This window comes from Chlorocebus sabaeus, chromosome 15 (assembly GCF_047675955.1).
Source record: "Chlorocebus sabaeus isolate Y175 chromosome 15, mChlSab1.0.hap1, whole genome shotgun sequence".
NCBI lineage: Eukaryota > Metazoa > Chordata > Mammalia > Primates > Cercopithecidae > Chlorocebus > Chlorocebus sabaeus.
Genome location: NC_132918.1, coordinates 1,129,999 through 1,153,915, shown reverse-complemented (window position 1 = coordinate 1,153,915; position 23,917 = coordinate 1,129,999). Strand labels below are relative to the sequence as shown.

General features: G+C 45.0%; 1 protein-coding gene across 2 annotated transcripts in view; it reads left to right on the top strand.

Moving 5' to 3' along the window:
- XYLB (xylulokinase) overlaps positions 1-23,917 on the top strand; it is a 74,879-nt gene that overhangs the window by 33,281 nt on the left and 17,681 nt on the right. For both annotated transcript variants that reach the window (XM_073023356.1, XM_007971745.3), the window contains exons 10-16: positions 657-738; positions 2,402-2,442; positions 3,071-3,186; positions 4,040-4,155; positions 4,843-4,916; positions 7,181-7,277; positions 21,963-22,021. In XM_073023356.1, the coding sequence (XP_072879457.1) occupies positions 657-738; positions 2,402-2,442; positions 3,071-3,186; positions 4,040-4,155; positions 4,843-4,916; positions 7,181-7,277; positions 21,963-22,021 (585 nt within the window). The remainder of the gene's footprint in view (positions 1-656; positions 739-2,401; positions 2,443-3,070; positions 3,187-4,039; positions 4,156-4,842; positions 4,917-7,180; positions 7,278-21,962; positions 22,022-23,917) is intronic.

The following is a 23,917-nucleotide window of genomic DNA, read 5'->3' as shown; positions in this document are numbered from 1 at the left end:
CAGGAGCCTGGGCAGACAAGCAGCTTGAGGATCGGGAAAGAACTGACTCTGAAAAGGCATTTTCATTTGTCACATCGGTGTCACGTGTGGGGGAACCAAGCAGGACCCATGTTTTTCATCATCCCTCTTTTTGCAGGTAGTGCTCAGATAGCCCTCCCTGCACACTGTCTTTTTTGGATTACTTTCCTTAGAACATTGTTCTCTGCACTTTCACGTCCAATTATTGTTTATCCAGTCGCTAGGGTGATAGAGCGAGTGTGCGAGGCATTATCTGCTCCCATGAGTTTGCTTACTGGCGTCCTGTTACCCTTTTTTTTTTTTTTTAAATGCTGTATCAAGAATTTGGAGCTTATAAAGCAAGCACTAGTTAGGGGTTGATTTGTTCTCTCTACCTGAAATCTCAAGATCGGCAGTTTTTGAGATGACCTCATGCTCGTGGTTCCAAATCTGCACTGGACTTCTCTGGTGATTTGTGAACAGGAGGGACACGCCCAGTTTGTGACAGGGAGTGGTGTGACTCCAGGCTCTGCAAAACATTCCTTCAGCTCTGGTGACCTGGAGCCTGTAGCATTTTCGTGGCCTGAAGGGTGGGTGGCTGTGCTGGGCGGGCAGGATTTACCTCAACAGAGCACCTTTGCTTTATCCCCGTCCCTCAGGGAGCCATTTCTTCCTATTACATCCAGCGCTACGGATTTCCTCCAGGATGCAAAGTGGTGGCCTTCACTGGGGACAACCCAGGTGAGTATCTCAGGGAGTTTCACTGTCCGATGAGCCTGACTGGGTCCATGCTGGACTTTTGAGAATTCCAGTCCAGCCTCTTGGTGAAGCCTTCTGTGGTCATTCCCCACCACCCCCACCCTGCGATCTGACTCCTTGTACCTGCCCCATCTCAGCTCCAACTCTGCCCTCAGGAGCTGGTCAGTCTGCTCTCTCTGGATGAAAACTGCTCAATGATTAAGGAAGGCAGTCTTGCCCACCCCATCCCTAACCTGTCTTTTCTGTTCCAAGATGAATAGCTCAATTCCTCCAACCCTTCCTCTAGGACATGGTTTTAAGTCTCTGCCCTGTCATCTGATCTGCAGCAATGACTTGTTTCTCGTCCAGACACCTCATCTCCTTCCCTAGCCTCTTCTCTTCTTCCTCCTCTCCTCTGGTAGTCCTGAAGCCACTCCTGGAGGGGCCCTCGGATCTCTGAAGGCAGGCCAGGTGGGCTGCAGTAAACAACACCCTGACTACTACCCCTCAGCCCCACCCCAGGAAAAGCCTTTTTCTAACGATCCACCAGATTAGGGTTACATTTAATTCTAACTAGAAAGGTTAATTTTAACCCTAATTAGAAAGGTTACTTTCTGTCCTTTCAGTCTTCTTTCTGTGCTCATAAATAAGCATTGTTTTGTTTTTTTTTTAATCAACCTAGGCAGTATCTTTCTCATTTTAACAGTTGTCTAGAGCTCAATTGTCCCAGCATTTATTTCACCAGTCCCTTATGGATGGAGGGTGGTGTTGCTTCAGTGTTTGGCAGTGCAAACGATGTTGAGATGCACATTCGGTCTCATCTCTTCGTTGTTACAGGATAAGTTCTCAAAGGTGGGATTCCTGGATCCAAGGCTTCTGACACACACACTGCTGATTGAACCTCAGTGGCAGTGTTTGAGTGCACCTGTTCCTCACTCCCATTTCACCTTTACTCACATGTTCATTCACTCGGCATTTAGTGAGTGCCTATTATGTGTCAGGCCTTCCTTCAGCGCTGGGGCACTTCAGCAATCAAGGCAGATAAAGATTACTGTTGTGAGCCAGGTGTGGTAGTGTGCACCTGTAGTCTTAGCTACTTGGCAGGCTGAGGTTGGGAGGATTGCATGATCACGGAGTTCGAGGCTGCAGTGAGCTATAATCATGCCACTGCACTCCAGCCTGGGTGACAGAGTGAGACCCCACCTCTGTATCTCCAAAAAAAAAAAAAAAAAAAAAAAAGAAAAGACTGCTGTTGTGGGCCTTGTGTCTAAGGCAGGGCACAGACAGTGAACATAACCTCACCCGCTTCTTTTCCATTACTGCCTGTGTTTTTCTCTGCTGTGTATCCTTGGTGTCTTGTCTTGGCCTCCTTGATTCTCTGCACTCCTGGGAGTGCCTGACAGTGGAGGGATGTTTGGACCCCTTCAGGGAAGAGACTTCACAGCTCAAATCAGAGGCCCTGCTAACAGAGACTTCACCCCCGACCCCTATGACCTTCTCCTCTTAGGGCCTCCTGAGAGCTCAGCTCCCCCTGCTCCTGCCTCCACCCTAGGGTGTGGGTGGGGGTTGGAGGTGGGGGCTGTGCGCCTGCCTGGAGAGCCCTGTGGTTTGCTTTGTGGTTCCCACGTGGCCACCAGCTAACCAGAAGCTCCCCTCCCATTCTCAGCGTCGCTGGCAGGCATGAGACTGGAGGAAGGTGACATTGCGGTAAGGTGACTTCCCACACCCATAGGCTCTTTCTGTTTCCACACTCACACCCACACTCTGATAAGTAGCAGAGATACTGCTGGGACCCAGACCCTGAAGGACCAGGATCTGGGTCCCTGTATGTCAGAGTGTCTGCCAGTTCTAGAAGACAGTGGAGGGAGGGGATGGGAGCGCACATCTTTCTCAGAAAGTCATTGTTCTTTGCTAGATGGGCAAGACCCCTGCCTGCTTCACAGTGGCCAGTCTTAGTGCGTGCAGTGGCAGAGGGTCAGACCTGGGGCCAAAGGGCTGTGAGCAGCCCAGATGAATAAGGAAGACATAACCCAGGCCTTCCTGCTTCTAGTGGGAAAGTCATGTGGGGAACCAGCCATCACCCAAACCATTATTTAGAGGCAGTTGTGGGAAATCAGCACAGAAGATCCATGAAATCTGCATCTGGGGAACTAACTCCTGGCTCATCTGGTGTGGGAGGGTCAGAAGTGGCTCTGAGAAAGTGGCCTTGCATCTGAGGTCTGCAGTGGGAGTAAAGTGACAGGGTTAAGGTGGGTGGAGTACAGCGCGTCGCTGGCAGAGGGCAGTGTGTGTGGGCAAAGCCCAAGGCACCCCACCTCTGCCCATCTCTCCCCAGGTCAGCCTGGGCACCAGTGACACCCTGTTTCTCTGGCTCCAAGAACCCATGCCTGCCCTGGAAGGCCACATCTTCTGCAACCCGGTTGACTCCCAGCACTACATGGCACTCCTGTGGTGAGCCTGGGTGTTGGTTGGCACCATTCCCTGGGTGAGGAGATGTGGGCAGATCTGGCACCATCTTGAGGACCCCAAGTCATTCCACTAAGCTCTAGAATGACTCCCTCCACTTTCCCAGGCTCTGCTGGGCAACTGAGACCCCCAAGGACTCACCGACTCTTGCTGACAGCAGAGCTGGGTGGGGAATAACCCAAGACCCTGAGTCCCTCAAGCCCGGGTTCAAATCCTATCCTCACCACCTATATCCTGTGTGACCTTGGGCAAACTCCGTAGTGTCGCATGTCTGAGCCACACTTTCCTCATGAGATGGGGAGGGCAAGAGCATTTACCGCACATTGTTGCTGTGACCTGTCCGGCATGTGGTGGACCCTCATAGTGGAAAGGACATCCTTCTTCCCAGCAGCTCTCATGGAAGGGACATGCTCTGTGCTCTGACCACAGGCCTTTGGAGACCTGTCCAGAGCTCCTGAGGGAAATGGTTTCTGAGCTCCTAAGCCCTGAGAAGCGTTGGAGAATGTGGCTAGTTAATCTAGCCCGCCCTGCCTCATTGTGACCATGGTAGAATGTGCAGAAACTGGAGCTCCCTGTCTCTACCGGGAGCTGCTCTGTGTCAGTCTCCTGTGTAAACAGCCTAAGATAAGGGCATTTCCGGTGCCTCCCAGGGACGTTCAGGGGCCTGGAATCTGAGGAAGCGCCTCTGATACCTAAGTTTCAGAGCCTGCTGTGCACTGACTAGGGCTTGTGGTCCAGCCTGACCTGCAGTTCCTCTGCCTGGGTCTCTTTACTGAAACTCACGGGTCCAGCGGGCAAGCACTGGCTCCCTTCCTCAGAGCTATACCCTCTTCTGCAGCTTTAAAAATGGCTCCCTCATGAGAGAGAAGATCCGCGACAAGTCCGCGTCCCGTTCCTGGAGCAAGTTCTCTAAGGCACTGCAGTCCACAGAGATGGGCAACGGTGGAAACCTGGGTAGGCCAGTTGGTGATGCCCAAGCCTGTGAAGGGTCAGCAGCTGCCGGCTGGAGGGGCAGGGCCTGGGGCCCCATGAACTGGGGGAGAGGAGGGCCATGGAGAAGTCCAGGGAAGCACTGTCTATCTGCACTTCTATTCCACAGATCCTACAAGCTGGTGTGGAACCCTGTGTTCTGAGCAAGGGTGGGCCTGTAAGGCTGTCCTTGGCTTCTGCTCTGAGCAGAAGATCAGGCCATAGCTACATCTTCTGTCCCCACCAAGCCCCTGGTGACAGCATCAGAGAGGGCAGCCTCTACGCTGGTGTATCCCCGTTCACAGTCCTCTGCCCCAGGCACAAGGAAAAGTGCCCAGTGTCTCGGAAGGCCTGAGCAGGGAGGGGCTGTGCCTCCCTTGGTCAAACGTGTGTTGGTATTTTAGGATTGACTGGGCAGCTGCTTCCTGTTCAAGGCTGCCAAGTGAGAGCAGGAAGAGTTGTCTCTGAGAAAAGCTAGCTCAGGGCTCCCTGGTTCCCTTCTATCCTGTTGGAGAGAAGAACTGAGAATATTCGCAGGTCTCATCTGGGGGATGAAAGAGAGCCAGGGGACCCGGGGATATGGGGTCATTTTGCCCTGTTCTACGTCTGTTGAGAGGCCGGTCTTTTGTTTTTTGACTAATGACAGCTGATGTCTTCCTGGTTTTATGTCAGGTATTTATTTTGATGTAATGGAGATCACCCCTGAAATTATTGGATGTCATAGGTTTAACGCAGAAAACCACAAGGTACGTGTGCTGTTGGTATTGGAGTTACACTGGCTCCATTTGTGAGTGTAAAATTTAACAATTGCCTATGAAATTGTGTGACTTTTACGGACTTCATTCATTCACTCATCCACTGATATCATACACACTTGTGATGTGCCAGCGTGCATTCTAGATCCTGGGGAATCTGCAGGACACGGTCCTTTCCCTCAGGGAGGAATATGCAGAAAACCTGAGCGTTCTCTTCCAATTTAGCAAATGCTAACACTATCATTGAGTGTCACAGAGCTTATTTCCTTGGCGAGTTTTATCCTGTATCCATCAAGAACCCATGGATCTTGAGATCATTAATTTCCTCGTGGTTGAAAGAGCCACTGAGCCCGGGAGGTTCTAACGTTTATTGAGCCCATTTGGTGCCAGGCATTGTGCTCATGGTTTTCTATATCTTCCTCATTTACTTTTCTTTTATTTTTTATTTTTTTATTTTTTTGAGTTGGAGTCTTACTCTGTTGCCCAGGCTCGAGTGCAGTGGGACGATCTTGGCTCACTGCAACCCCTGCTTTCTGGGTTCAAACGATCCTCCTGCCTCAGCCTCCTGAGTAGCTGGGATTACAGACCCAAGCCACCACGCCCAGCTAAGTTTTGTATTTTTAGTAGAGAGGGATTTCTCCATGTTGGCCAGGCTGGTCTTGAACTCCTGACCTCAAGTGATACGCCCCCTCCCAAAATGCTGGGATTATAGGTGTGAGCCACCATGCCCGGCTATCATTTACTTTTCAAAGCAATAGGCACTATTGTTCCTCTTTCTAGATGGAGAGGTTGAGACTCAGAGGCTCAGGCTAAATAATCTGCCCAGAGTCACAGGTCATAGGTGGTGGAGGGGGCTCAAATCCAGTCCTCTCTGGCTCTGAAGCTGCTGTTTTCTTTCTCCTCCACAATGTGACCTTTCCCAGAAAGGATTTAGTTGGTTCTTGCTGCTCGAAATTGACATTGCTGTTAGATAGTCACTGGAGAGTCATCACCACATTTTGGGTTATACCTGAGAGATGTTTCTGACCCCAGTAAATGGGGAGTTTATGTAAGACACTCTGTCTGGAAACTGTAACTGTCCGAGCTGGCATTGGATTCAATGGCAGATGATGGCACTACATGTTGGATTATGAATGGAAAGCTTTGTATAAAGTAGGAAGTTCATTTCAATCTTCTGATGGAGAATCAGTTTGGTTTCTTTTATTAGAGCGAGAAGTTATGCCTGTTCTCTTTCATGCATATCAATCCTAGATTTGTCAAGGAGAAAGTAGTGTTCTTCATTCATTCATTCAACCAACAGATGTGTATGATTGGTGCCAGGCACCCGGGACACAAAGGAGAACAAGACATCGGTGGCCTTTGCTCTCTAGAGCCTGCTGTCTAGGAGGGAGAGGGACAGTAGATGAGTGAATGAGCACGTACATGAATGCAGCAGGTGCTAAGCCTGGGAAGCAGAACAGAGTGCTGCAAGGGAAAGCAGCTGGTGGGTGGGCTGGAGACTTACCCTGGGTGGGGTGATCGGGTCTGGGCCTCTCTGAGAAGGTGGCCTTTAGGTTGAGACCTGAAAGTACTCAGGATCTCACCATGGAAAGAGTAGGATAGACTTCCAGGCAGAGGGAGCAGCTTGGGAACTAGAAGAAGGTAGGTAACGTTAGAGTGTAGCTGTTCATGAGGGGGATGGCGGCAGGTTCTAGCATTGGTCTCAGGTGCCAGAGAAGCAGGGGTGAGCCTGGGGTTGATTCCCATCAGTGCTAGCTTGAAGGACATGCCACAGGGGTGGGATCTCAGCATAAGCTCGTGGCTGTCACTTATCTAGTATGTACTGCATTTTCCAGGCTCTGTTGTCTAACCTGATCATTGCAACAACCCTAAAAAACAGGCACCACTATTATCTTCGTTTTGTTAAGAAAAAGAATGATAGCAAGACTAATGTAACTTATTAAAGATTGCAGAGCTGAATGGTAGACAGAACTTGAACTCTCAGCTGCCTGAGACTAAATTCTGTAATGTCTCTGACTCTTCAAAGTGACATGCATGTGAGGCTGTGGGCCTGTGTGCTTCAGTAGTGTGTTTGTGTGAGTGTGTGTGACAGGCAAAGATAGTGGTTAAAGAGCCCAGCTATGAGTTTCAAATCTGGGCTGTTGTTTAAAAAGATCACACACAGACACACACAGACACAGACACACACACACACACACACACACGAATGGACAATGAGAGTTCCTTACTCTGTGCCCACCTTTTCCTGGAGACAGGTCGCAGCATTCCCTGGGGATGTGGAGGTTCGAGCACTGATTGAAGGACAATTCATGGCCAAGAGGATTCACGCAGAAGGCTTGGGCTATCGAATCAGTAAGTGAGCCACTGGCAGCATGTGTCCCGGGGTGGGGGCTCAGGGCCAGCTCACCCCTGGGGGGCCAGGGCTAGTGAGTCAATGTCTACTAAAGTTTTCTTTCAGGGGGCCTTGTGCAGGAGGAAGGTGGACCTGACCTTGGGGATGGGGTGAGAAAGTATGTCAATTGGCACTTGTAGGCAGGCATAGAATAGCAGGTAGGCTGTTCCTGCTTCTCAGCTGTGTCCACAATAGCCTGACCTTTTGACCAGGACCTGTAGGGCCTGGGAAAGGTCTTTCTGTAACCCTAAGCTCCAAGCTGCAGATGAGCTGTCTTGAGCTCTGGACTCCAAAGACATAGGCAGTGCAAGGTCTGGGGACATGAGTGGATCTTGTCCTTCTAGCCTAGCCAGGTCCCGTTGCCTGTGGGACACAGTCTGCATCTTTCAACTTGGACAGGGAAGAGGGGGATGTAGTAGCACTGTCAAAACTCAGAAGACTGATATCTCAGTTCATTTTCTGTTGCCTATAACAGAATACCTGATCCTGGGTAATTTATAAGGAAAAGGAATTTATTTCTTACAATTATGGAGGCTGAGAAGTCCAAGGTTGAGGGATCATATCTGATGAGGGCTTGCTTGCTAGTAGGGCTCTCTGCAGAGTCCCAAGGAGGTAGAGGGCATCACATGGTGAGGGAGCTGAGTGTGCTAGCTCAGGTCTCCCTTCCTCTTCTCAGAAAGCCACCAGTCCCATTCCCACGATAACCCGTTAATCCATTAACCTGTTAATCTGTTAACCCATGAATGGATTAATCCACTCATAAAGCCCTCATAACCCAATCTCCTTAAAGGCCCCATCTTTCAATATGTGATGTTGGGGGTAAAGCTTCAACATGAGTTTTGGAGGGGACACATACTCAAACCATAGCAACTGGCGTGGAGAGGGCAGACCCGGGGCTGGGGGAGACAAAAGGAGGAGAAAGGGATTTCTGAGAACTTGAGCTGTAGAATAATCAGCTTTAGGGGGTCAGTGAGTTCCCTTTACAGGCGGCGTTGAAATGGTCTAGGGCTCTGTAAGGAGGTTGGACTGGCTGCCTATAAAGTCCAGGTTTCTAAGATGTATTTGTCCCTCTGGGCTATAGCTGTTGTCACTAGAGAAGAGAGTGAAGCTGCTTTGCTTGAGGGCCTTCCTATGACACTTTATGGACAATCCGAGTTCTATGTAACATATATTTTATACCTTTGAATTGACAGAGTAAAATGATACTATAAAAATACCCATTAGGGAAACCTCCTGGAAAGCCTATTAGACAGCATCTACTAAAGCTGAATAAATGCCTAGCCAGCAATCTCACTTCTAAGTAAAGGCACAACAGGAATTTGTGCATGTGTTTACTAAAGATGTACAGGAGAACATTCATGGCAGCACTATGCTGAATAGCCCCACAGTGGAAGTGGCCCAGTGCCCATTAACAGTAGACAGGAAAAATGCATGGTGGTGCATTTGTACAACAGGATACTACACACAAATGAAAATGAACCAGCCTCAGTGATACACAATGAAATGGGTGAATCTCACCAAATGTAACACTGAGCAAAAGAAGCCAAACACGGACATACATATGGCAGGGTTCTCTGTACATCAAGTTCAAAAGCAGATGAAACTACAGGCCAGGCACAGTGGCTCACACCTGTAATCCCAGCATTTTGGGAGGCCAAGGCAGGTAGATCACTTGAGTCCAGGAGTTCGAGACCAGACTGGGCAACATGGTGAAACCCCATCTGTACAAAAAAATACAAAAATTAGCCAGGCGTGGTGGGCCATGCCTGTAGTCCTGGCTACTCAGGAGACTGAGGTGGGAGGATCGCTTAAGCCTAGGAGGTTGAGGCTGTAATGAGCCATGAGACCCTGTCTCAAAAAAAAAATTTAAAAAGCAGACAAAACTATTTACTGTTATTGGAAGTTGGGATAATTAGTAGTTGCCCTTCAGAAGGGGCCTGTGGGGTGCTGGTGATGTTCTGTTTCATGTTCCATGGGTGTGTTTAGTTTGTAAACATTTATGAAGATTATAGGCTTATGATGTGTGCATTTTTCAGGATGTGTGTTCTAGGTCAATACAATATTTTAAAATATGTAAAATTACCACCATGAGCATTCTGAATACCCTCATCCCACCACCCTAAGTGTACAAAGACATTTCCCAAAGGTCTGCAAAGACTTCCAAGTTCCCTGAAAATGAGACTGGGTGAGCAGGGCAGGGATGGTGCTGGAGTTGGTGGAGTGCCTGGCAGGGGTCCTCTGGCTCTGAGAAGGGGACCCCAGGGAAGGGAACAGCCCAGCATACAGGGAGAAGCAGTTAGGGTAGAAGGCCTCCATGGGCTCAGGAGGAGCTGATGGGATTGTGGCATTAATCCCAGCCTCTAAAGCATTTCTTATGCAAAACAGCATAGAGGTACTTATCCTCTTAGCAAGCTTAAATGCAGAATCAGACCTGTCTTGCCGATCTGCTGAGTGATCACTGAAATAGACATACTTGGAACCAACAGAGGTTGCACACACGCGAGGACTCATTCTCCAGGCCGCCATGTGGACTGGCCAGCTCTAGTTTTCGTTCTTGCCCAGTCATCATCTCATTTAGTTTTAATAGTGTCTAAGAGGAATAAAGAGGCACTTTGAATAAAAATGATTATTGTGATACGAACAGCTGCCAGCATTTGCTGGGCACTGTGTGCCCGGCCCAGTTCCTTAGCAATTAATCTTTTTTTTTTCTTTTTGAGATGGAGTCTCGCTCTGTCGCCCAGGCTGGAGTGCAGTGGTGCAATACCTGCTCACTGCAAGCTCCGCCTCCCAGGTTCACGCCATTCTCCTGCCTCAGCCTCCCAAGTAGCTGGGACTACAGGGGCCGCCACCACACCCAGCTAATTTTTTGTATTTTTAGTAGAGACGGGGTTTCGCTGTGTTAGCCAGGATGGTCTCGATCTCCTGACCTTGGGATCTGCCCACCTCGATCTCCCAAAGTGGTGGGATTACAGGCGTAAAACACAGCACCTGGCCAGCAATTAATCTTTATTAACAACAGTACCTCTGAAGTAGGTACTGATATGATTCCCACTTCACAATCAAGGAAACCAAATCTTGCAGTGGTTAAATAACTTGGTCAGGACTGGCAGAGCTGGGATCTCAACCAAGCCATTCTGGCTCCAGATGCTGGATTCTCAACCACTGGCTGAACCTGCTTTTTTTAAGGAACAATTGCCCTCTTGATGTTTATAGACACCATCAGGCATGATAGACACCATCTGGGCAGGGCTAATAAGCCGTAGTTTTCAGCTTATATTTCAGTGTGTTTCATGTTGTTTAGGTTGATTGTAAAAACAGTCAAACCTTGTAGCAAGTGTGAAAAATAAAGAAAAGAAAATGGGCCTAGTGCTCACACCTGTAATCCTGGCACTTTGGGAGGTGGAGGTGGGAGGATCACTTGAGCCCAGGAGTTTGAGATCGGCAACAGAGAGACCCTATCTTTACAAATAATAGTAATTATAAATATCCCAGTGTAGTGGCATGTGCTTGTGGTCCCAGCTACTGGGGGTGGGGTGGCAGGGAGGTGGCAGGGGTGGCAGGAGGCCGAGGGGATCGCTGGAGCCTGGAAGGTCAAGGCTGTAATGAGCTGTGATTGTGCCACTGCACTCTAGCCTGGGTGACAGAGCGAGACCATGTCTCAAAAAAATGAAGGAAAATGACTCATAATCCCATCCCCTCTCTCCAACCACTGGTACCATTTGGGGGCATTTTCTCCCAGTGTCCTTTATGAGCTTATTTCCATACAGCCATAGTTTTGTTCCTTTGTACCTTATATGCAAAGGGTGTATACAAGAACCAAAGTTTGTCAAAAGTCATCTTTGTGGTGCTGCGTATGATGGCCAGGTTACTTTTCCTGCATTTGGGCACTGAAGGTGTTCTTGTTTTTTTTGTTTGTCTTCTTTTGTTTTTTTGGGACAGGGTTTCACTGTTGCCCAGGCTGGAGTGCAGTGGCGCGATCTCGGCTCACTACAACCTCCGCCTCCCAGGTTCAAGTGATCCTCCTGCTTCAATCTCCCAAGTAACTGGGACTACAGGTGTGCACCACCACGCCCAGCTAGTTTTGTATTTTCAGTAGAGATGGGGTTTCACCATGTTGGCCAGGCTGGTCTCAAACTCCTGACCTCAAATGATCCACCCACCTCTGCCTCCCAAATCGCTGAGATTACAAGCATGAGCCACTGTGCCTGGCCATTGTTCTTGGTTTTCCAACGTGGAATCACACTAGAACATCTTCCATAGCTTGAATTGTTTCCCCAGGAGGATGGTGTTCCAGCGATGAAGCTGAGAGAGGCTGAGAGGTGGGGGCTGAATGTCTTCTCCTGGACAGAGCCAAGGGGCTGGATGGAAAGCAGCAGGGTCTTAAAACAACTATTTGTTTTAAAATACATAACGAATGGATGTCTTTTTATCATAAAAGATTCATGCAAAACAGAAATATGGAATAAGAAGCAAATGCCCCCTTCATATGCCTCTCAGACTCCTTTTCTTCCTTCCAGACTGTGACTTCCTTCCTGTGAATCATACGCAATTGCCAATATTGAAGAAGTTTTGATTTACAAAAATGGCGATTTCATATGGTTCAACCTGATACATGTGTGTATGTGTATATATATATTTAACCGAAATGCTATTATATTCTATGTGTTATTCTGAGACTTGCTTTCCATAACAGTATGTACAGGTCTACGTTTATGTTTTCTAATGAGTGGCATGAGGTCTGCTAAATTATTTTACGGCCCTAGTTGAAGGACATTAAGATTGTTTATTCTGTTTTGTTTTTGTTTTTGTTCTTGTTTTGAGACAGAGTCTCACTCTGTTGCCCAGACTGGAGTGCAGTGGCACAATCTCAGCTCACTGCAACCTTCGCCTCCTGGGTTCAAGCGATTCTTGTGCCTCAGCCACCTGAGTAGCTGGGATTACAGGTGTGCACCATACCGCCTGGCTAATTTTTGTATTTTTGTAGATATGAGGTTTTGCCATGTTGCCCAGGCTGGTCTCAAACTCTTGACCTCAAGTGATCCACTCATCTTGGCCTCGCAAAGTGCTGGGATTGTAATTTCCACTTTCACCGTCTCATTCTATGTCCTGTACCCTTGTCCCTAGTTCATTCTTGTTTGTGTATTTTTTTTCCCTTGAGCATGTTAGCTAAAGGCTTGTATATTTTATTAAGCAATGTTAATATTTTGTTTTGTGCTCCCTTTTATTAATTTCTACTTTTATCTTTTTAAATGCCTTCCTTCTACTTTATGAATTTTTTTCTTTTTCTGTATTTTTGAGTTGAAAACTTAGCTCATTTATTCCCATTCTGTATTAACTTCTAATTTGTGCATTTCAGAAGGCTATATGTTAACTTTATTTATGTAACGTATCTTTCATTTCTAAAAAGAAAGTAATTTTCATCTTTTTATGCACCAATGAGTGAACTGGCCCCTTGTCCTTTTGGTATATCTTCCATCACTCCTTGAGCATTTCCATAGCTTCTAGCATAAAAAAAGTTTCAGGCTCGTCTTGTTTTTTCCTTGGATCAGCCCTGTAATCTTCCATTTATCCAAGGAGCCCTGACTCCTTTGAGTGGGGAGAGATGTTTGGATGCTGTCTCTGGATGCTCATTGCTACTGGGATGATGCTGTTCCCAGCCACTTTCAGTGGGCTCAGCTGGGAAATAGTAGGATATGTATATATTAGGATATATATATTAGGAAGGGGAGTGTATAGTGTATAGAGTATATATAGTGTATAGAGCATATATAGTGCACATATATATGTATATATGTATATGTATAAATCTACATACATATATGTCCTAATATATATATATCCTAATATTTCCCAGCTCAGCCCACTGAAAAGGGCTGGGAACAGCATCATATATGTAAGTCTGTATCTATACACACATTTACCTTTCTATTTATCTGTCTATCTACTTCTCCATGTGTTGAAAAACATGAGTTCAACCCTATACACTCCACTTCCAGTCCAACACCATGGGGTTCATTCTGGCTGTCTTCCTTCCCACATTTGTATCTTATCCTAACAGTGACAAAGTTGATTCTTCTGACCCCTCCAGATTGCTGCCTCCTTGACATGCAGGCCCTATTTTGGCTTCTCTGCTTACCTTTACTTGTGTTGTCTCTGTGGCCTCTCTCCAGCAGCCTCTTGGATCTGCCCCACTCTGGTTATGTACTTACATGTGGCCCTTGAGCCACTTCTGTTTGCCTGTCTAATGGCTTTTTAGGGAAGGAAGAAAAAAAAGAAAGGTAGGAAGGTAGGCAGGCAATAAATATTTTTAAAGGGAAGAGTCCATTTACATTTAATGTAATTATTGAAATGATTGGATTTAATCCAATCCATCCATTTATTTTTTATTTTTTAATTCTTTTCAATCCATCCATTTACAAAATGGATTACATATCAATTTTGCTTTTTCTTTTCTTTTGTTCTATATGTTCTTTTTTCTTCCTTATTCTTTTCCTGTCTTATTTTTGGATTAACTGAGCAATGTTTAGTATTCCATTTTATCTCCTCTGTTGGCTTTTTAAGCTATACACTTTTTAATTGATTTTTAAATTGAAATCCTTAACTTGAAAAGTCTGGTTTGCACTAATATTGTACTCGAATTTTTTACCAACATGCTTGCACTACAAAAACAGCTAAAGAAGTTTTCTGGGCTAAAGGGAAAATCATACCAGATGGAAAGTCAGAGTTTCAGGAAGGAATGTAGAACATCTATAAGAAGTGGATTCTCGGCTGGGCACGGTGGCTTAAGCCTATAATCCCAGCACTTTGGGAGGCCGAGATAGGCGGATCACGAGGGCAGGAGATCGAGACCATCCTGGCTAACACGGTGAAACCCCATCTCTACTAAAAAAATGCAAAAAACTAGCCGGGCGTGGTGGTGGGCACCTGTAGTCCCAGCTACTCGGGAGGCTGAGGCAGGAGAATGGTGTAATCCTGGGAGGTGGAGCTTGCAGTGAGTTGAGATTCGGCCACTACACTCCAGCCTGGGCGACAGAGCGAGACTCCTTCTCAAAAAAAAAACAAAAAACAAAAAACAGTGGATTCTCTTATGTTTTACTTTTTCTGAAAACGTATTTATTTTGTTTTATTTTATTTTATTTTATTTTATTTTATTTTATTTTATTTTATTTTATTTTATTTGAGATGGAGTCTTGCTCATCGCCTAGGCTGGAGTGCAGTGGCCGGATCTCAGCTCACTGCAAGCTCCGCCTCCCGGGTTCATGCCATTCTCCTGCCTCAGCCTCCCGAGCAGCTGGGACTACAGGCGCTGCCACCTCGCCCGGCTAGTTTTTTGTATTTTTAGCAGAGACGGCGTTTCACCATGTTAGCCAGGATGGTCTCGATCTCCTGACCTCGTGATCCGCCCGTCTCGGCCTCCCAAAGTGCTGGAATTACAGGCGTGAGCCACCGCGCCCGGCCTGAAAACGTATTTATTTTACCTCATATTCAAATAACATTTTCTGTTTTGGAATTCTAGGTTGGCACTTTTTACTTTCACCACTTTGAAAATGTCATTTCACCGTTTTCTGATGTTTCAGATGAGAAATTAGCTGTCCTTTTTAGTGTTGTTCTCCTGAATGTAATGGGGTTTTCTTCTCTAGCTGATTTAAAATTTTTCTATTAATCTTTGATTTTCAGCAGTTTGATTATGATGTATACCTAAGTAAGGGTTTTTTAATTATTATTATTTTGTATGTATCCTCTTTGTGATTCACTGAGCTTGTTGGATCTGTGGGTTAATCTCTTTCATCAGTTTTAGAAAATTCTTAGCCATTATTTCTTCAAATATTTATTTTTCCCTATTCCCTCTTTCCTTTCCTCTGGACTTCAGTTACACATTTGCTGTTGTCCCTTAGGACTTTGACTTCACTGTTCTTTTTTTTTTCCTCTCTCTCTCCCTGCTTCAGTTGGATAATTTCATTTTTTGTTTTGTTTTGTTATGTTTTGTTTTTTTGAGATGGAGTCTTGCTCTGTTGCTCAGGCTGGAGTGCAGTGGCATGATCTCGGCTCACTGCAAGCTCCACCTACCAGGCTCAAGCAATTCTCCTGCCTCAGCCTCCTGAGTTGCTGGGACTACAGGCAAGTACCACCACATCCAGCTAATTTTTTGTATTTTTAGTAGAGATGGGGTTTCACCATGTTAGGCAAGCTGGTCTTAAACTCCTGACCTCAGGTGATCCACCTGCCTTGGCCTCTCAAAGTGCTGGGATTACAGGCATGAGCTACTGTGCCTGGCCTTCAGATGGACAATTTCTATCACACCTCTTTTTATTCATGTTTCTGCTGTATTCAGTCTGCTATTAAGTCCATCTAACAATATCCAATTCATTTTGGATATTATATTTTTTCTATTTCTAGAATTTCCATTTCATTCTTTTGTATTTTCTTATTTGTCTGCTGAAATTTTTCATATTTTAACCATTTTGTTCATCTTTTCCTCTGACTTTATATCATATTTATAATTATTATAAAGCTCCTATCTGCTAATTCATCTGAGAGTCTGCTTCTATTTACTATTTTACTCCCATTTCCTGCCTCTTAAAATGCTGTTTAATTTTGGTTGAATGCTGTACGTTGTGTTTAAAAGTACAGTGTTGACTACAGTGGCTAATTTTTAACCCTTTTACTTTTGAGATAATTGTAGATTCACATGCAGTTGTTAAATAAATAAATAATGTTTACCTGCACAAAAGACTTGCCCTTCTATCAGGAAGTAAGGGTGAGGTGGTGGTCTTTTTTGTTTAATCAGGGGTTGGATCAGTACTAATTAGTTTTAGTTCACCAGTCGTTGCAGTGTCTTGGGTCAGGATCAGCAGGATCAGGCCCCTCCCTCCATCAAGTCTTTGGGACCTAACCACTGAGATTACAGAGCTCTTTCTCTGTTTTCCAGCTCTTCCCTCACTTCCACATCACTGCTTCCATAGTAGTTCATTGGAGACAATTGGTGGGTGGGGAGGACTAGCTCTGTATTGGAGACTCTTCCAGATTTCAGTCCTCCATACCAGCCCAAATGTAGTTGCTTTTCTTTTCTAGCAAAGTTTATCTGTCTATAGAGTCTTACTTCTTCATGTTTCACATGTTGCAGGTATGCATCAGCACTTAAGGGCTCATCTCATTCTGGAATTTATTTTATTTAGACTTCTTGAATTTATAATTTTTCGATAGCTTCAAACAAAAATATGATGCTCTGGTTGTTGTTGTTTATTCCATTCTGTCACTGTTACAGCACAAGTGTGTTCTTTCTTGACCATTATCATCTTAGCTGGAAGTGGAACTATATGTCTTTTATTAGATTAAGGTTTATTATTGTTATTATTTTACTATTTATTTTTATTTTTTATTTTTATCTATTTATCTTAAAATGGAGTTTCGCTTGCTCCGTGACCCAGGCTGGAGTGCAGTGGTGCATTCTTGGCTCACTGCAACCTCTGCCTCCTGGGTTTAGGCAATTCTTCTGCCTCAACCTCCTGAGTAGCTGATTACAGGTGCCCAACACCACACCTGGCTAATTTTTGTATCTTTAGTAGAGACGGGGTTTTACCATATTGACCAGGCTGGTCTCGAACTCCTGACCTCAGGTGGTCTTCCTGCCTCGGCCTCCTAAAGTGCTGGGATTACAGGTATGAGCCACTGTGCCCAGCCTATTATATTTTTTGGAGACAAAGTCTGGCTTTGTCAGGCAGGAATACACCCAGGCTGGAGTACAATGGTGTAATCATGGCTCACTGCAGCCTTGACTTCCTGGGCTCAAGCAATCCTCCCACTCAACCTCCCGAGTAGCTGGGACCACAGGCATGCACCACCGTGCCCAGCTAATTTTTGTATTTTTTGTAGGGACAGGGTCTTACTTTGTTGTCCAGGTTGGCCTCAAATTCTTGAGCTCAAGCAGTCCTCCTCTTGCCTTGGCCTACTGAAGTGCTTGGATTACAGGCATGAGCCACTATGCTCAGTTTATTGTGAAAAATATCATGTATATGGCAGAGTATATGTATCTTACAGCTAATTATAAAACATATTGATAAACATCTGATGATCAGCACTCGGGTTAAGAAATAGAACATCAGCCAGGCGCAGTTACTTACACCTGTAAACCCAGCACTTTGGGATGCCGAGGCAGGCGGATCACTTGAGGTCAGGAGTTCGAGACCAGCCTGGCCAACATGGTGAAACTCCGTCTCTACCAAAAACACAGAAATTAGCCGGGCATGGTGTTGGACATTTATAACCCACTCGGGAGGCTGAGGTGGGAGAATCACTTGAACCCAGGAGGCGGAGCTTGCAGTGAGCCAAGATTGCCCCATTGCACGCCAGCCTGGGTGACACAGCGAGACTTTGTCTCAGGAAAAAAAAAAGAAAAAAGAAAAAAAAAAGAAACAGAACATTGCTAGAACCTTAGAATCTTGCTGTGCTCCTCTTCCACTATATCCTCATCTTCCCCTCTCTATCCAGATTTTTGTATTATCATTTCCCTGGAATTCTTTATGGCTTTGTCAGCTGTGTATGCATTCCTTTTAATACGCTGTGTTTTTTTGCCCTTTCTGAACTTCATAATATATGGAATTATACTACATGTGTTGTGACTTGCTGCTTTAGTTCAATGTCAATTTATGAATTCATCCATGTTAATGGGCATAGATAGCTATTAGCTGTTAATTTTCATTGCATTCTGATATTCCATCACGTGATTATACAACCATTTATGCATTTTCTGTGGCCTGACCGTGTCTCCCCAAATTCACATGTTGAAAGCTTAATCCCCAAGGTGACAGTGTTGGGAGATGGGCCTGATGGAAGGTGTTTAGGTCATGAGGGCTCTTAGGTGTTAATGCCACTATAAAGGTGCTTTCAGGAGTGAGTTCACTGTTTTCTGCTTTTCAGCCTTGTGAGGACATAGCATTCTGGGGATTCTGCTAAACATTCTACAATATATGGGATGATCCCTCACAAAAAGAATTATCCAACCCAAAATAAGCAGGATTTTACTCTAGTTAGAAGAGGAATCCAGCCTTTTTCTGTGATGAGTGGAGCTACTTTCCGTGTTTGTCTCCATGCCTGCTGCTCAGTGTCATTTCAAGTTCCTCTTCACTCGGTGCCCCCAGCACCCTCCCCAGCTAGTAGCCCACTTTCACTAATGAGCAATTCTTTACTTTAGCTTGGGGACAAATACTGCTGCTGCTTCTGCTGCTGTGTGTGAGGGAGTGGAGGGAAGGAGCTTGAGAGCCCTGCTGTCATGAAGTCGGTCATGTACTCTCAGCAGCAGTTTGTGAGGGTTCTTCTTTCCCATATCCCCACCAACACTTCACAGCAACAACCTTTAAATCTGTTGCCAGTCTGATGGGTGCAAACTGGTATCTCAGTGTCAGTTTAATTTGTGTTTTCTCAATTAATGATGATTTTGTTTTGTTTCATTTCGTTTTGAGATGGAGTTTCACTTTTTTTGCCCAGGTTGGAGTGCGATGGCGCGATCTCAGCTCACTGCAACCTCCGCCTTCTGGTTCAAGTGATTCTCCTGTCTCAGCCTCCCGAATAACTGGGATTACAGGCACACGCCACCATGCCCAGCTAATTTTTTATTTTTAGTAGAGACAGGATTTCACCATGTTGACCAGGCTGATCTCAAACTCCTGACCTCAGGTGATCCACCCGCCTCGGCCTCCCAAAGTGCTGGGATTACAGGCATGAGCCACCATGCCCGGCCAATTAATGATTTTGAACAGCTCTTTGTAACTGGTTTCTTTCTCTGAATTGGCTATGTACATCCTTTCCCATTTTTCTATTTGATTTCCTATCTTTATCTTACTGATTTGCAGGAGTTTATTGCATGCTTTGAATATTAGGTTGTTGACAGTTTTTTGTTGCAGATATCTCTCATTTGTCTGTTGCTTATTTATAGTGTCAGCAATTTAACAGAATTTTGATTAAATTCATCAATTTTTCATCTTACATTTTATGCTTTTGAGATATTATTTAAGATATTTTCCGCCTCCTCCAGTATCACAGAAGTACTGTTTTATGTTTCTCCTGTTGATGTTACAATTTTACCTTCCACATTTAGGACTTTGATCCATCTGGAGTCATTGCGAATGGTGTAACTTGGGATCCAATTTAATTTTTTCCACATGTTGGTCCAGTTTTCCAAACACTGTCTACTAAGTGGTCTGTTTTACCCCATTACTTGTAGTGCCCCCTTTATCATTTATCCAGTTCCTTTATATACATAGGTCTTTCTCTTTCTCTGTACTCCCTTTCATTTTTTTTTTCCTTTTTTGGAGACAAGGTCTCACTTTGCCGCCCAGGCTGGAGTGCAGTGGCGCGGTCTCAGCTCACTGCAACCTCCACCTCCAGGGCTCAAGTGTTCCTCCCGCCTCAGCATCCCGAGTAGCTAGGACTACAGACACGTGCTACCATGCCTGGCTAATTTTTAAATATTTTTTGTAGAGACAGGGTCTTGCCATGTTGCCCAGGTTGGTCTCAAACTCCTGGGCTCAAGCGATCTGCCTGCCTTGGCCTCCCAAAGTGCTGGGATTATAGGCGTGAGCCCTGGCGCCCGACCCGCACTCCTGTTTCTACTTCATGGGTTTATTGGGTCTTGTTCTTGAGGCAGAAAACCTGTTGTATTATTGTGGCTTTGTAGTATGTTTGCATTAGCTGGCTAGGGCTGCCATAAGAATGTGCCACAGAATGGGTGGCTTCAGCAACAGAAATTAATTTTCTCACAGTTCTGGAGGCTGAATGTCTGCGATCAAGGTGTCAGCAGGGCTGATTTCTTCTTAGGCCTCTTTCCTTAGTTTGTAGACGGCCGTCTTCTTCCTGTGTCTCCTCCTGTGTGTCCCTGTGTCTTCATTTTCTCTTCTCATAAGGACATCAGTCCTACTGGATTAGGGCCCACCCCTAATGACTTCATTTTTATCTTAATTACCTCTTTAAAGAGGTAATGTCTGTCTTTACCTTTATCTTCAAATACACTTACATTCTGAGATACTGGGGTTTAGGACTTCCACATATAAACTTAGGGTAGACACACTTCAACCCATAATAATGTTTTAATATGTAGTATAGCAATTATCCCCTCCTTGCTTTTCTTTTTAAAATACTGTCTGAGCTGTTTATAGGTTTTCATTTTTCCATAAATATTTTAGAAGAAATTGGTCTAGTTCCTTAAAAGAGTCCAGTTGGAATTTTTATTTAGGTTGAATAGAATGTATACATTAATTGGAAAAGATTGACATGTTTATAATGTTAATTCATATTCATTCAAGTTCGTGGAATATCTTTTAATTTATTTAGATTTTTTTTTGTACTTTAACAACAATTTCAACTTTTTCTTCATAGAGACTTTTGAATTCTTTGTTAAGGTATTCCCTTATATGTAAGGCTACCTTACATTTCTGGTTGCTGTTGTGAATGATAATTTATTTTCTATCACATTTGCTAGTTGATTATTATTAGAAATGCCATTGATTATTAGAAGTTGATTTTGTATCCGGCAAACTTATTAAACTCTTGTTAGTTTTATTAGTTTGCTTATTCTTTATTTTTTCCAAGTAGATGGACTATTGTCTGCAAATGACAGTTTTCTTTTCCTTTCTTTCAATACTTAAACATTTTAGTTGCTTTTGTTATCTTGTGGCATTGACTGGTAGATCTGATACTGTGTTAAACAGTGGACTGGATACTGTGAATCTTTGTTTTGTTTGTAGTTGTCTTCGTTATCTATTGCCATGTAACAAATTATCTCAAAATTTAGCAGCTTAAAACAGTAATAAATGTTTACTCTCTTATACAGTTTCTTTGGGTCAAGAATTTGGTTTCAGCATAGTTGGGTGATTCTGATTGAGGATATCTCCTGAGGTTGCAGTCACAACGTCATCTGGGGCTGCAGTCATCTGAAGGCTTGACTGAGGCTGGAAGATCTGCCTCCCTGCTGGCTCACTTGCATGACTGTTGGCAGGAGGCCTCAGTCCCCTCCCGTGTAGACCTCTCCCTAGGGCTGATTGAGTGTCTTCAGGATGTGGCACTTAGCTTCCCCCAAAGTGAGTGATCCAAGAGAGCGTGACCTGTGTCAGAGCGAGATAGAAGCCTCAATGTCTTTTATCATCTAGTCTTGGACTTCACACTCCATCATTTACACAAGGTTCTATTGGGTATACAAGTCAGCCCTATTGAATGTGGGAGGGGACTACTTGAAGGTGTGAATATCAGGAGGGAGGGATTATGTGGAGGCCATTTTGGAATCTGGCTGGTACACCATTCTGAAAGAAAGTGCTTCTAAATCTCTGTTAAGAATGACATTCGTTATAAGTTGTGGATATATGACTTTTATCTTTAAAGAAGTTACCTTCTACTCCTGTTTTGTTGAGATATTTAAAACAAAAAAAATTATTAAGGACAGTTAAGGTGAGTGGGGCAGCAACCTCACAAGCAAATGAATGTGACAGGCCTGCACGCACAGAGCCACCTTTGGATCTCTACCAGATTCCTGTGTGATGAGCGGGAGGCATTGGCCCATCATGAACCCTCTGTAGCTGAAGAACTCTGCACAAACAGCCCTTTCTGCCTTGGGAGAACTGGCATAGCTATTTCACTTTTTTTCTTTTCCCTTGCAGTGTCCAAGACAAAGATTTTGGCCACAGGAGGAGCATCTCACAATAGAGACATCTTACAGGTAAGTGTTGGTAGTGGGCCCTATACCATGGCCTCTCCCATATCTGTTACTTCTTTTTTTTTTTTTTTTGGTGCCAAATTTTTATTTGCCTACATGCACAGTACACTAAGAAAACTGAAGAGTAAATATACATTCTGATGCATGCTTTTCTTTTCTCTTTTCTTTTTTTTTTTATATTATATTTTATGTTCTAGGGTACATGTGCACAACGTGCAGGTTTGTTACATATGTATACATGTGCCATGTTGGTGTGCTGCACCCATTAACACGTCATTTACACTAGGTATATCTCCTAATGCTATCCCTCCCCCCTCCCCCCTCCCCACAACAGGCCCCGGTGTGTGATGTTCCCCTTCCTGTGTCCAGGTGATCTCATTGTTCAATTCCCACCTATGAGTGAGAACATGCGGTGTTTGGTTTTCTGTTCTTGTGATAGTTTGCTGAGAATGATGGTTTCCAGCTGCATCCATGTCCCTACAAAGGACAGGAACTCATCCTTTTTTATGACTGCATAGTGTTCCATGGTGTATATGTGCCACATTTTCTTATGTCTGCTACTTCTAAGAGCCAGAGACTCAACAGGAAGTACAGTCTCCATTCCCACTCCTGCAGGAATGGGGAGTTCTTGGCTCACACTCTCCAGGAAGCAGCTCTGTTGCCTTACAGCTCACACTGTGATGGGATCTGTCTCACATGCAGGTGAATTCTACGGCTGTGTACAATCCACTGTCTGACACCAGCATGTCCTCTGGAGTCACATGGAAAGTGCCTGTTCTTCCACATGGCAAACCTTCTCACATCTAATGCCAGGGTTCTTGTCTTCCTCAAGGCCTCTGCCTTCCAATTTAACCATCGCTGATTCTCCAACTAGTCCTCTTGTAACACAGTTGCCAGACTGTTACTGTCCTTCTGGTCCTTCATTATGCCAGAAACATATGACCAAAAGTAGAATCAACCTGCAGATGTCTGACTCTCAGACTGTCACCTGTGGGTCTGTCAGATCCTGTTATGGGGACATTGTGCATTTTTGGGTGTAGCCTGGGGCTGCCTTAACTGTTAGAGTAATTGTATTAGCTGTTTACTTGTGATTACCTATCTTAGGTAAGATTTTCTAGAAACAAAGCCTGAAATGGGAATTCTTCTCTGAGCAGTTCGTTGAGAGAGTACTCCCAGGAAGAAGGAAGTGTGGGACTCAGGGTAGTGCAGAGGAAGAAGGATAAGTGAGGATATCGTCTTGTCTGGAGTCTACTTCCCCTCCATCTTGGTGGGGAGATAGGGCTCTAGAACATGAATTATACCACAGAGCTGGTTTTACCTTGCAACAAGGGGCCAACAGGACACCTTAGGGAGGGTGAATAAATTTCCTGTGAGCAGTGGCCTATGCTAAGCCAAGGTCAGCTTTCTTGAGGAAGTAGTGCTGCAAGCCATTAGTAGCCAGTACTCACAGCAGCTGGGGCGGGATGCACAACGGTCCAGTGAGGGGGATCTGTGTAGGCATCAGTGGCATCTACTACAATATCTCTGGTCAACTAAGACCTCCCGCAAGTTCTTCCCATGTGAACTCCTCTTAGTACAGGTCCTCCATTTGAAATGTGTGCAATTTATTTTTGAACCTAAATGGGAAACTTCACCACTATCCCCTTGAAACATGCCCTTGTTAGTTTGGGTTTGTTTGGGCTTGTTAAGATTAGTCTAATACCCAGCTGTCTCCAGCCCTAGGTCGGTGCCATTTGCTAAGCATACTTCCTAAATCTTCTGCTGTTTTTGGTGAAATGGCTAAAAAGTACAGGGACAGCCTGGGGAGCTGTGGCCCTCCACTAGGGACTTTCCCCAGGTCATCCTGACTATTATCACCAGGGTAGCATGACCAAGCGTACTCCTCTTAAGGCAGTCGAA